At 34.6% G+C, this 15,098-nt stretch overlaps 1 protein-coding gene across 6 annotated transcripts in view; it reads left to right on the forward strand.

Annotated features, from left to right (window-relative positions):
- Nucleotides 1–15,098, forward strand: part of LOC111051560 — an 84,333-nt gene that overhangs the window by 44,758 nt on the left and 24,477 nt on the right. For all 6 annotated transcript variants that reach the window (XM_039443034.1, XM_039443037.1, XM_039443035.1 and 3 more), the window contains 4 exons: nt 4,692–4,823; nt 7,877–8,027; nt 9,056–9,173; nt 12,972–13,015. In XM_039443034.1, coding sequence (XP_039298968.1) covers nt 4,692–4,823; nt 7,877–8,027; nt 9,056–9,173; nt 12,972–13,015 — 445 coding nt within the window. The remainder of the gene's footprint in view (nt 1–4,691; nt 4,824–7,876; nt 8,028–9,055; nt 9,174–12,971; nt 13,016–15,098) is intronic.

The following is a 15,098-nucleotide window of genomic DNA, read 5'->3' on the forward strand; positions in this document are numbered from 1 at the left end:
CTTTGAAGACAGACGGGGAAATAACAAAGATAGTAGAAATGAGTCAGTCAATCTCACATAATCACCCCCCTCCTGACAACAGATCCGATTATATCGGCGAAGACTCTCTTAATGAAGAGACAACTATTGTTGACGACTTCGACTCTCTCAACGATACGGATAATGTTCTGTCCTCCGTTTCTGGTGTACCGACGGATACTGATTGCAGCACTCCGATAAATTTAAATTCTTCCCTCCACCCTGGTCCAAATGAATTGAATTTAAACAATAACACATGCATTGATTCATTGAAAAAAGAAAATCTAGACTTGATTGAACAGATGGCTGTATTGAGACAGCAATGGAATGATGCGTTGAACCATTGCATTGAGGTGGACAAGCAGCTAATAGAGTGCAGGGAGGTAACTGATCGCATGAAGATTAGTATAGAGGTGCTGGAAGCTGAGAACTCCACTTTAAAAAATGAGAAAGAAACACTCGATCTAGAGAAAAAGACCTAAAATCATTCTATTCACCAGGCAGCACAGCCCAGCGCCGACAACAGAATCTCATTACAGTACCGACAGATAACTCTTTCAGAATCTTTCAGAGCGGTAACACGGAGGCGAACGACAAAATTGATAGAGTTTGTAATGAAACTAAGAAAACTCATAAGAAGAAAAAAAGAAGGAGAAAATTGTTGGTGATGGCCGACAGTCACGGTAGGGACCTGGGATGGGATCTGAACAACGATCTGCGAAATGATGACTTTGAAGTGACAGTGGTTGCTAAACCTGGCGGAAATTTCAAAGCAGTAACACGTGACTTGGCTCAAATGACAAAAGACTTTGATTTTGAAGACAGAGTTTTGGTAATGGCCGGAACCAATGATATGGACGACGAGTGCACGAGACATAAAACTCAAATTGACCTGCAACCTGTTTTTGAAACTGCAAAACGAACGAATCTATCAATATGTACTGTACCCTGTAGATATGGCAGACCACAAATGAACTTTCACGTCACGAAATTTAATGAATGGCTGACCAGGGCAATATCTCGTACTGATGATATAGATATATTGGACCTAGCGAAATTCGAAAGAGGAGATTATACTCGGCATGGCCTACATTTGAACAAGAGTAGTGGAAAAGAGAAGTTGAGGAAACTTATTACAAGACACGTTATTGGCAAAAGAACCAATAAGGAAGTTACTGGGCTTAGTAAATCACATGTAAATAGAGTAAATAGTGTAGAAATTGGCTGCTTTGGAGTTTCAAATTTGGATTCATATAATAGCAGATCAAATAATTTTTTATAAGTGCCAGTGAATCTTGTGCAGATTATCAAGCAAATACAATAGACAGACAAAAGACTCATCCTCATAGAAATAATAAGCAGGACCATAAGAATAGGAATGATAGAATAACAAAAAACTCACCTAGATATAATAGACCATTAACAATATTCCATAACCAAAATCATGCAGTCTGATAATAAAACGAAAGCAATTTGGAAACATGTAAATAAAGAGCGGAACAAGCAGTGCAGTCATTCCAAAAACATCAGCCTTGTTGACAAGGGCAATCAAATTATGGATCCACACTTGATCAGTAATATTTTCAATGAACAGTTTACAACACCAAACCCTCATCCTAACCAACAGAATAGTACTCAAATAGTTCCAAACAAAAACATACCAGCTCTCTTAACATTCAAAAGAATTACACAGTCTCATTTGGACATTCTTTTCAATAGACTTAAATCAAATAACTCAACTGGATTTGACGAGTTATCGGGAAGGATGATAAGATACTGTAAAAAAGAAATAATCAAGCCCATATTACATATTATAAATTCTTCTCTTAGTCAAGCAGCCTTACCCACGAAATTAAAGATAGCCAAGGTACATCCCACACACAAAAAGGGAGACAAACAAGATCCTAACAATTATAGGCCGATAGCCAACCTGCCCATTGTATCAAAACTTCTGGAACGAACAGTTTACGATCAGTTAGTCAACCATCTGGAGAATAATAACTGATAACAAGTTTCCAACATGGGTTTAGGAAGGGGCGGAGTACTAACACAGCTATAGCCGACTTATGCAGCACAATAAATGAGATCTGGGAGGATAAAAGGATAGCATCAGGACTATTTCTGGACCTCCAAAAAGCTTTCGATAATCTTGACCAAAATATACTGATTTCTAAGCTCAGACAGCTCAACATAAGCGAACTGGCCTTATGTTGGATCCAGAATTATTTCTCTGAGAGATTTCAATACGTGGACATATTATACCAGAACGAAACAAGCTTACAAAACATCCACTCATCTATGAAGAAAGTCACTAGGGGAGTACCTTAGAAGTCAATCTTAGGACCTCTTTTTTTCCTTATTTATATTAATGATTTCCCAGAGCTACTCACAGAAAACAAAACGTGCATCCTTTTTGCTGACGATACTACCATTATTTTACCTACCAATCAGAAAGCAAACAATAGTGGAGTTAGCCTAGCATTTGAAGAAGCCACATCAATCTGCAATAGTCTGAAACTCAATATCAACAAGAAAAAGACAACGCTCATCAACTTCACACCAAACAACTGCAATAGAGAGGATGAGGAGTTGAGAGAGGACAGCATGCTGGCGGTGGGCTCTACTAAGTTTCTTGGTGTGATGGTCGATAAGAACTTGAGCTGGAAACAGCATTGCGACTACTTATCTAAGAAATTATCCTCAGCACTTTATGTGATACGACGAATAAGAAATACTACGGATGAAAAAACGGCTCTAACTGCTTACTATTCGCTGTTTACTTTGCACCTGCGATATGGGATTGTTGCCTGGGGAGCTGCACCCCAAAACTGTCTTGACCAAATACTTAGAATACAAAAAAAGGCAATAAGAACAATTTTTCAAACGAATGTAATTGAGCACTGCAGGCCTCTGTTTCTGGAAAACAAAATTTTTAAATATCTATATACATCTTGGAAACTATAATACTAGCAAAAAACTCAAATCCACCTTTAAGAGGCAATCAACATAGCTGCAACACAAGAAATAAGACCAATATGAATATCACTCGGCACCGACTAGATAAATTTCGAAGATCTCCAATTTGCACAGGATCACGTTTCTTCAACCTTCTCCCGCTACATCTCAAAACTATTGAGAGCAAAAAATCATTTGTCTCAGAATTAAAAAAATACTTGATTGTAAGGCCATAATATGCAGTTTCTGAATACACAGAGGAACATACTTTCCAGCACTTGCGAAAATAAACTATTAAGATTTGACAATTAGATTATTTATATTAAAAATAAATAAATATTTTTTTCATTTATATCAAATTTTGATATTGAGATTAATAATAAAACTTGACAATTCCTCGGTCAATTGACTGTGGCGAAGAACTGAAACTGAACTGAACTGAACTGAACTCAAGAAACCATTCCGCTCTCGCCTACGGCTCGTGCGTAAACATTTCTTTCGGTGCAGCAAACTGTCACTTTGCGCACTAGTTGCACAAATAAAATAATTCCGCCATATTGAATCCAACTTCATTTTTTTTAAATGGGAAGGTGGTCTTATCTTTTCCCACCAAAAGAATTCTGTACAGTATAATTATAAAATAAATTATACTTTTCTGTACAAGGTAACGAGTATGAGAGATCTGGGAGTGCTGATGGACCCACCACTTAAATACAGGGATCATTTAGCTCATGTCATGAATTCGGCCAATAGATCACTAGGGTTTCTCTTCCGCAAGTGGCAAAAACCACACATCGATATCACTCTGTAATTCTTTATTCATACATACATCATCAAAATGATAGGGAGAGAAAAAATAAGGTAACCTTGTGCTATTTCTCTCCCAAATTTAGATAGGGTTACACAAGGTCCGAAATGGTCTCTTTAGTTCTTCACTTCACAACATTTTCAGTCCTAGAATATGTTCACAAAGTAGATTTTCAAATTTAGATGCATCAAAACCAAAAATAACAGATATTTCACATTATTATCTGAGACGTTTTTAAGTTATTTACATTTGAAAATACTAATAAATCATACAAAAATGTAAATAATAAGTGAGGTCATGAAACATCTAAAAAAATCGCTAATATCATTTTGTCAAGTGTTAGTGAACACTCATAGTAACATGTAGTCACATATTTAACACTTTGACAGATAATTTCATACTTTTAATGTACTCATTTATTTCATTTGTGTATAGTTTATTGCTATTTTAAATGTGAATAACTCTGAAACGGTTTGAGATATCGATGTGCGGTTTTCGCCATTCATTTTTTCTTGATATTCTTTAACGAAATCATGTATCGTATGATTTCCCATTTAAAAAATGAAGTTTGATTCAATATGACGGACCAAAATTTTGAAGCAAAATTAGTTTCCTTGATTCGAATTGGATCCTCAATCAGACCTAACGTCAAATTTTCCTTGTATGAGAAATGTTAAGCTGTCTCCATAATCTTCACCAACCCTGTATGTATATTTATGTTTATATGTGTGAAAGTTTTAGCCAAATGGCAAATTAAATCAACTCTATAAGAATGATAAAACTAAACAAGGACAAGGCAGTATTAGTTTCAAGGACCGTTTGTGAAGGAGGGTTGACTTCGAATGGAGAGATTCATAATTATTTGAATAAATTAAATTTTTAAATTTTGTGTTTTTTTTTTTTTGATCAGGTAACGGACGCCATTACAGCAACTCTGAAAGATTTGGATGGAGAGGAGGATGGGTGGGTGAAGGATTCGCAAGGCAAACACAACAACCTCAGCGCTGCACTCTATGGCATTCAAGATGTCGATTCTGAGGAGGTCTGTTCACTTTATCTCATTCTTCAATCTTTATCTCTGGTATTAATATCAGATCGAAACGTCAACTTCAATAATTGTCTTAAATTAAATTCAATATTCTTGTTTGAAAATTTTCATAACGATAATAACAACTGATTGAGTTTGATGGATTATATTGTAGATTCAGCTATGTTGAACACTGATCACAAGACCATGGTTTTGACTGAAAGCTAACACATATTTCATCATCATAATCATTATTGGCACTACAGCCCATGTAGAGCCTTAGCCTTCACAACCACATCCTTCCATCCCTCTCGACATTCTGCTGTTCTTCTCCATCTTCTGACACCCAGTCTTCGCAAATCCTCTTCCACATCGTTAACCCATCGCTTTCTTGGTCTTCCTTGTAATCTTCTTCCTCCGGGTTTGCCTTCCAGCACCATTCTTGGCACCCTCCCTTCCGGCATTCTGCACACATGACCAGCCCATCTCAGCCTCATACTTTTCACAACAGATAAAATACTGGTCTCCTCGAACAATCTTCCTAGTTCCTCGTTTGTTCTTATCCTCCATATTTCATTTTCCTTGATTGCTCCAAAAATTCTTCTTAAAATCCTTCTTTCCCATCTCTGAAGCAGACTCTCTTCTCTTGTAGTCAATGTCCAAGCTTTGGCCCCATATGTCACTATTGGTCTTAAAACTGTTGTGTAAATTTTTATTTTGCCTTTTTTTGACACATTCTTGGACTTGAGGATATTCTGCAGGGCGAAATACACCCTATTTCCGGACATTATCCTAGCATCCACTTCTTCCGCTATATTATTCTCTTCCGTTATTAGGGTGCCTAAATACTTGAAGTATTTCACTTTCTCAAAGGTTCTACCTGATAACTGTATCTGTGTTCCATCATTCACTGGCTTCCTGGAAATAACCATCACTTTGGTTTTCTGCATATTAATTTTCAGGCCTACTTCTCTTGCCTCATGTTCCAGTTTTTCATAGATCTATGTCAGTTCCCTCCTGTTTCTTGCTAGTATGGTCACGTCATCTGCATAAGCCATTATTTGGCACATCCGGTTGAAGAGTGTGTCCCCGGGGTTGTTGGTGGTCACATTTCTGATAATATTTTCCAGCACTGCATTGAATAACATGGTTGACAGCACATCTTGTCTCAGTCCCCTTCTTACCTCAAAATCATCTGTAACACTTCTATCAATCTTGACCACAGCTCTGCTTCCTTTCATCGTCATACTTATGAGACGGATCAGCTTTGTGGGGACATTTAACTCCCTAAGTGCCTCATACATTTTCACCCTACTGATAGTGTCATATGACTGTTGAAAATCAATATATATCTGTTGTAACACATATTTGGTTATACTTATTTGTTCAATTCTTAGTTCTGGTAGTTCTATTTTATCATAAGAACATGGTTTTGTAATTCAAAGTTTTCTATATTTTAGAACTGACAATGTAATCAACTTATCTAAATTATGGAGAGGTTAAACAACATTAACATTCGTTCTTTAGAGTCGAATGATGGATTATTTCAATTTCTGCTTCCAGTTCAATCACTTCAAAATAAGTACTCGACGTATTCTTTATTTCCATGACCACAGAAACACTCATGAGCATATAAAATTTTTGTATGATATTTTAATGATTTATCAAATGTATGAACTGATGGGAGATAAAAATGCAACTCTCTCTCGAACTCAAATATAACTACATATGCACTTTTCCTTATAAGGTTGCTATTATTAATAGAATGAGATAAAAATCCACAAGTCCCTTTCACCCATTTTGGTTATAAATAGTCGAAACATATCAAGGTTGAATGAAAGATAAGTCAGTTCCAGATAAATTATTGAAGCCAAACTATAGTTCCAATGCACTTGAGGCATCATCACCAGTAGTATTGTTTGTTTATTCAGTCTAACCAAAAAAAATATCACTGATACCTAAAATGGAATAAATCCACAACATTTCTGTTTCTAGTTTACATTTTAGTCGAAACATGTTGTGGTGAATAAATATTTTTTTTTAAAGAATAGAATAGTCCGAAATATAAGGTAAGGTCTTCACTTTCACACGATTTCTGTCCAAATATATTTATGATTAGCAGTTAACCCGTTCTCCGCAAGGGTATAATTAAAATGATACTGTATAGGATTCTTCTGGCGGATAAAGATATGACCACCTTCCCATTTAAATAAATTAAGTTGAATTAAAAATGGCGATTCCAAGATGATTGACCAAAATTTTGTTGCTATAGAAAAATAGTTATTTTTATTCGAATAGGATTCCCAATCAGACCTATCGTCAAATTAAATATTACTTTTCACCGATCCTGTATATATTTTGGATATTGAGAAAGAGGTTATACAGAAGAATAATGAGAAGATAGAAAATAAAACCGTTGAATACTCTATTTTATGCATGACAAAGTAGACACTAAAAGCATGACGAATTGAAAACTTGACCCAATGAAATCTTGATGAAATGAAAATAGGCCTATAACCATCCTTGGTAAATCATGAATCTAAATGCAAAATTTCAAGTTAAACGGATCTGTAGTTCAGACGTGATGATGCGTCATTCGTGAATTTTGTATCCCATAAGCCAATTCTATATTTTATTATATTATTGATTATAGATGAGAATTCAGAATAGAATTCAGAATTCTAATTATTAGAAGTGGGATGCCACACTATCTTCATGAGGAATCACAAATTTTTAAAACATAGCTATTCTGATAATTTAATTTAAAGTCAGAAAATAAGTATTTACTCACTTACTATAAGCACAGATGATAATTTTTATTGGTTATTGATTGATTGTTTGATAATTTGAAGTGATCATTCTTGGAAGTAATAATTATAATCGTAATAATCTAGGAAATAATAATTGATTATTTAGAAAATGATGTTAACGTCCAATTTTTGGTATGCTCATGATAATAGATTAACTTTATTAATTTCCATTTCAAATCTTTGTCTTTCTTTAGACTGATAAAATTTCTTATTGATGGATTGGTTCTATTAAATTATTGATTGGTTGTGATGTTTCAGGAAAGTGAGGTTAACCGTGCCCTAGCTGTGAGTGTACTAGGAGAGTGCGCAAAAGTTGGATGTAGTCGACCGAGAGCGCATGATGCTCGCACCTCAACACTGCACGACTATTGCAGTGCACGCTGTAGCAAAATGGCCGCTGGACTAGATTGTAAGTGTAGATGGCTCAGTCAGGATTCATTTCAATCTGGCAGAATTGGTTGAATGGATGAGACATTCTTGTTGAGCTTTTGTATAATTTAACAAACATGAAAAAACATGAAATCAGGAAATAACATATTCAGGATAATGGGTTTCTATAATACGAGTCACATCAAACATTCAATGTTCGTTGAACGAATGAAAACACAAATTTAAATTGTTTACTACTTTTTATTATTATAAAATATTATAATATACACAGAACCTGGTTTCGTGGCTTTACCAGCTACATCTTCGGCTGTTTGTTTACAACTACACCTGTAGGTTCTGTGTATATTATAATATTTTATAATAATAGAAAGTGGTTGACAATTTAAATTTGTGTTTTCATTAGGAAAAGTACCACAACATCATTCACAACACAACTGTAACATTTTCTTGAGCTTGTATGAAGGGTACAGTCACGAAGTCACGAGGCTTACGTGAAAACTCACGGCTTTTTGTAGTGCAATTCACGACAAACTGCTAGTGTTTATTGAATGGGAACATTGTGTTCAAATTTATGTATAATAATACCGGCATCAAACCATTCTGTTTTCATTGTGATTAAGTCGTCGTCGTTAGAGTGAATCTAATTGGAGATTGGTACATTCGATAGTTGAATAGAGCTACTGAATGAAGTGCTGCACGTAAAGTTCCAAAAAGACAAATATGTGACTGTTGCATCACAAAACTTTTCTTTTTTCACTGACTTGACTTTTTTACAAATTAAGATTAATATAGCTAGTAGTATTTTAATTTTGGCAGATACTAACTAGAGAGTGATAGTGAATCATTTCAATTGTATTGGATTTTAGTCAGAATAAAAAATTATTTGATTTGAAATTTACGCTGAAGACGTTGAACAGCACTGCTCAGCGATCGGCAACTGCCTATTGTGAACTACCATTCACAATTTTGAAGTTCATAAACTTGTCTGCTTCATGAATTGAATAGATTCCGGAAGTCTTATGTTATACATTGCAATTTGCTCCACAGCTTATCAAGTGAATGTGACTTCTGATTACAATATGGATCTGGTGATTGCTTTGGAGATGTCTCGTCTTCAAATGATTGAGGATGAAATGAAACAGAAACAGAAAGTAGAAGGCGATGGGTAAGTAAACAAACATCCTTATAACAAATGGTAATCTCACCAAATCTATAATATTAATTTGATAAATCAATAATCTACTTTGATGGTCAGTCGTTTCCATACACACCGATTTCGTGACAACACATGTCGGCCAATTGCCCGAAGACATCATTTCAATTTCAATTTATTGGAAAAAGATACATTGTAGTGAATGTAGTTAATCAGTGTGGATGCGACAGGCACACTGCCCAAAACCGCACTCCACACAAAATAATAAAGAAGAATAAGAAAACAAAAACAACTTATACAGAAATTAAACAAACTTCAGAATTACATGCTGAATCTTAAAATAAAATACTAATTATTTATATCATTATAGGCTATTCGTATTGTACAATATAAATAATATTAATTAAAATAAGAAAATAAGTTTAATTGAAATAAGAATAGAAAGAATAAGTTCAATATAGATGATAAAAAAGAGTTGACTAATTAAACTAAACAAAATTAAAAAGAAAAAAAAAATAGAGAAGAAGTAAGGTAAAGACATATATTTAGAGATAGCAGAAGAAGAGAGGAGAGAGAGAGAGAGTGCTTAAAGTTGAAAATTGACAAAAGAACTGATATTTCAGTAATTTAGAACATGATTTAATAAAGGCATTCAAAGACGGATTGAAGAGATCGATATCATGAGATACTGTGTTGAATAGTCTCATGGATCGATTGATGGGTGAGTTATAATCCTGCAACGTTCGAGATCTTGCTATAAAAAACGAAAAATACCTCCCACGAGAAACAGTCGGCACATAGAAGCCTAATCTATCCAGGTGAAAAGGATGCTGCGTAAAACCATTAACTACTTTATATAAATGTAAGATGGCTTGGAGATTACGTCTGGACTTTAATGTTGGAATTTTGAACATGATTCTGAGTTGTGATGTGGGATTTGCAAAATAGGGATAGTGGCCAAACTTTTTAAAATATAGGTAGCGAAGGAATTTATTTTGAACTTTTTCAAGAGAATCAGAATATTCAGCATGATAAGGATCCCAAATAATTAAGGCATACTTCAATCTACTCCTTACCAACGACTTGTACAGATATATTATAGTATTTAAATTACTGAAGTGTTTGCAAGTTCTAATAACAAAGCCCGATTAGAAACATTTAAAATGTGTTCAATATGAGAGATGAATCTGAAATCACTTTGAAAATAGACTCCTAAATCCTTACACGATATTTTGATTGGAAGAGCAGAATCATTCATCATGTAAGAGAAATTAAAAGGAAGATTTTGTCTTGAAAATGTCATTATGTGTGATTTATTAACATTAATTTTTAAACCATTCACTCCATGTGGCAATCTCATTAATATCCTCTTGTAATGTATCACAATCATTTACACCGGTAATAGTTTCATATATCTTAACATCATCGGCAAATAAAATACATTTAGAGTATTTTAATACATCAGGTAGATCGTTGATCATGATGAGGAATAAGAGAGGACCTAATGATGTACCTTGAGGGACACCAGATACGTTTGCATATAGATCAGAATCACAACCATCATATGACACAAATTGTTTTCTGTCCTTCAGATAAGATGCTATAAATCCTACAGTAGAATTCGAGAAATTATAGGCCAGTAGTTTGTGTAGAAGAACATCATGATTTACAAGGTCAAAAGCCTTTTGGAAATCAATGTATACAACATCAACCCTCCCAGAAGACTCCAGACCATGCAAAACATCACATGAAAATTCAATTAAATTTGTACTAGTCGACTTACCAGGTAAAAAGCTGTTTATTGAAACTGTTCAACATGTGCTTGTAAATAGAATAAAAAATGATACTTTCAAAAATCTTTGAAAAAACATTTGTCAAGCTTATTGGTCTAAAATTAGCAATGTCTTGCATGTTGCCAGACTTTAATATTGGTGAGACCCTAGCGAGCTTCCATTCATTCGGGTTTTAACACCAAGTTTTAGAGATAAATTAAAAATGAAGCAAAGATTTACGGACAAAAGATCGCAGCATCCCTTCACCAGGAAAGGTGGAATACCATCAGGACCACACGATGCCCTAGGCTTAAGTAACTTGATAGCTTTCTCAACATTTTCGTTGGAAACAGTCCTTAAATTTAAAATATTCTGATCAGACACAACCGTTTGAAGCACTTCGCACTTGACTACATGAAATTATTTTGTAATCTTACTCATTTGACTGATTTTAATTTCTATGAGAGTGAAAACTTCATATTTGTTTTCCACAACTGTTTTACTTGTTCCTTGTACAAATAGAACACAAATAGTCACATCTTACCTCAAACTGACAAAATTATGTTGAAGACTCTCGACGATGTCGGCCGACACCAGTAGGAGCGATGCTCTCAAACACACGGTATCTGTCGGCCGACAATGGGACGACACCTTTGGTGTGTGTGTGTGAAAGCTTTGACATCATGTCATTTTGACCCTCACAATGTCAGGAAGAAATCGTTTGAGTGTCGTGTCGTCGCACAATCGGTGTGTGGGTGAAACCGACTATTGGGTGAATAGTAGCTACAGTCGAGTTTCAGTTATTAACAGGCCGCGGAAGGGTCGGATAATCAAAGAGTACAGAAAAGTATCTCATTAACGCACACTTTCTTTTAAAAATAATTCTTACCGAATTCCATACTTGCAACCTAATATCTCTAACCTAATTTCTTGAACTGTTAACAGCCAAATTAAGTTACAGGCTTCATCAACATGTTGGAAACATTGACTGCAACCACATGAATTATTTTCATGGTTACACCGATGCAATATATGATAGTTATTCAGTAAAAAATTATTGTAGATATAATATTCTACTCGTTATACGAGTGCATTATTGTTCAGTGGCTGAAGAAGTTATAAACTGCAGGTCATGGTACATGATGCATTGCAAAAATGTGAAATTTTAATTGAACATCATCATCAAATAAATATCCTAACTGCAAGCACTATATGGGCGCTTCTGAATTGTGGGCTATTTCTGTACATTATTACATGTACGATACAAGTATGTCGATATCGAAGGTCGACAGTATGTCGCTGAAATCTTTCTATTGATGTAGGCTATTAAAAAATAATAATCAAATAAATATTCTCATATGTTTATATTATTTTTATAAATTGATATTTCTATATTACTTTCAGCATTGTTTAGGTTATTGGAGTAAAACATTAGACTGTAAAACATATTAATAGCTAGCAAAGTAATTTCAAATTAAAGAAAGCATGTTTGGCGTAATTAATGAGTATTAAAAATTGTTTATGCTAGCAAATATGTGTAATTCTCACAAATTAACAACATAAACACTTTTTTGGGTATTGCACGTTTTGCATGTTATGTTTATTATCTATCATTGTACTAAAATCGGAAATATGAAAATAGCATCTCATATGTGTGCTTATTTCAACTATAACACGAACAATATGTTTTTCAAGTTGCATGAATTTTGATCACATGTTATCATAGTAAATTTATGAGAACGTACTTGAAGCTTCTAAATTTTACTTGTTTGTAATCTATTAACTAATACAAAAAAATGAACATAAAATAATGATAATTGATTACAAGCTGTTATGGGTTTTGATCATAAACAATGAATATAATAGTATTGAACAGCTTAACTATTACCGCCACCAATAAACTATCTTTGCCAGTCTTAAATAATTAGAATAATAGAATTCTACTGTACTGTACCAGTCTATACTGTAGAAGGTTTTGTTGTATCTGTCTCAATTCTATTTTGGGATACAATTATTAAAATAGAATTATCGTTTTTAGGACTGGACTAAATTCTAAAAGTACGAACAACCCGAATGAACCAAGTAAGTGTTTTTGTATTTTGATTAAATAGTATCGCTATAGATTTTTTCAAATGTGTGTCAACGGTTTCAGCATGTTACAAGTCAGAAAATCCCGTTTTTATTAGGTAGTTTGAAACATTTACGAAGATATCATTTTTTCTTAGAGCTTCTAGTGGTTGATGTTGGGATTTTGTGGATTTACATCAATTTGTACGCGAATATTGTTTCATTTTTTTTTTAAAGTTTGATAGAAACTCTGGGGGAAACAGTTCTAGTTTTATTCGACAGAATTTTAAAATTCACTTTAAACTATTTATTGATCACAAAATTCAAAATGATTTTGGTTCTGTGTATCGTCTTCCACTTTTATTTTTGCTTGAGACGTGACTCAGGACTATAATACTTATGACTTTGAATATTAATCATGAAACATTTAGGATACTACTTGAAGAAGCAAAAATGGAAATGATTATTTTGTCAAAGTCATTCAGCGGCAAGAATCTCTCTTCTGAAAATTAAGTTGAAATTTCTGCAGGATTTGTTAATCTGCATGACTTCCAACTGCACTTCATGCATTTTTCTCATGAATGTAAATAAGTGTACTACAGATTAAATGGATGTTAACTTGTGAAACAAATTATAACTGAGCTGCATACGTGCATGTAAATGTTCAATTTGGTATTCGGTTGGCACTGAGCACTGGGTGTACTACTGTGAGGTTCATTTCAAACTATCAGCATGGAATGGGAAGCGTTGGTGTTATTCATAAGGGACGCTGGCTGTTAGGGTAACCGTCCACTGGAACCGTATTCAACCGATCTGTTCGGCCGTTGGATCGGACGAATCTGCCGGCCGTTAATTCGGCCGAATATGGTCGTCCATTAGAACCGTTTACGTCAGTCTAGTTGCCAATTCTTGAATTAACTACTATCATAGCCACCAAATTTTTCATAAACAATGATTATATTGAGATTTTGAAAATTGAATAAACAAATATCCACTAAATTAGTTATTCATTACAATAATCCTACCTTCAACAAATTAGCTATTCATTATTAAGCAATCTTTGTTCACAGATTCCTTTGAACATCACAACGATGATATCTTTTGTCTCGCGTATCCCACAATAGAACATGCTCTTGAACCAAACTTATCAACTTTTCATTGTCCATAGTTACAACTTTATAAAACATAATAACTTTAAAAAAAAACCAACAAGACTGTGAAACAATTTTAGGTTAGGAACACTGTTGTCTCAGCTTGACTAGTTAGTTCGGCCGGATAGAGCCGGAAAATCCCATTCAATTCGGATCGAACAATTGATCGGACGAAGACGGCCGTGCACAGCCGTATGAACCTCTTGCAATGGACGAGCATCTATTCCTTTCTTTGTTGGGGGATCGTTCGGATGAGTTCGGTAGTTTTCGGCCGATGCTAGTTCGGACGAAAACGGTTCTAGTGGATGGCCCACCTTAGAAGTGAATCTCCTTGTATGCTGTAGTGCGATTCACGTCAAAAAGTCAGCATTAGTTGAATGTGTAGGAATGTTGTCAAGTATCTTATGTAGAGACCACCAAATAGCAACCAGTTTCAAATTTTGTGTTGGGATTGTACTTCAGTCGTCTTGATTTTAGATAAATTTTTAATTGCTGTAATTATGACGTGTGCTCGTATTGGAGATCAGTGCAGTCGCTCTTCAACATTCGAGATGGACTAGAACACAGCTTACTAGAACTTCCTTCAGATAAATAAGGATAGAAATCCTCTCCCCAGAATTATGACATTTTGACGTTGATTGCACTAAAGCAAAAACAATCTAGAATCTATTTTCCACAGGAAAGATTGTCTTTCTATAGACAATTCTTGTTTATCCTAGGTCCATAGAAAAGCGTGGTGGTATTATAATAACAATATTTTCTAGATACATTTTGTTTTAACTTATTCACATTTAGGCCCGTATTATATTAGTACACCAGGCTGGGACTTTGTTGAGACACCAAATGTCTGAGCGAGTTGCGAGACTTTAGACACCAGGGTTTGATGTCCGGCTGGTGTCTCATTAGGACACCACTGTGACGCAATTGGTGTCTCACTCGTAACCCTG

This window comes from Nilaparvata lugens, chromosome X (assembly GCF_014356525.2).
Source record: "Nilaparvata lugens isolate BPH chromosome X, ASM1435652v1, whole genome shotgun sequence".
In the NCBI taxonomy this organism is placed as follows: Eukaryota; Metazoa; Arthropoda; class Insecta; order Hemiptera; family Delphacidae; genus Nilaparvata; species Nilaparvata lugens.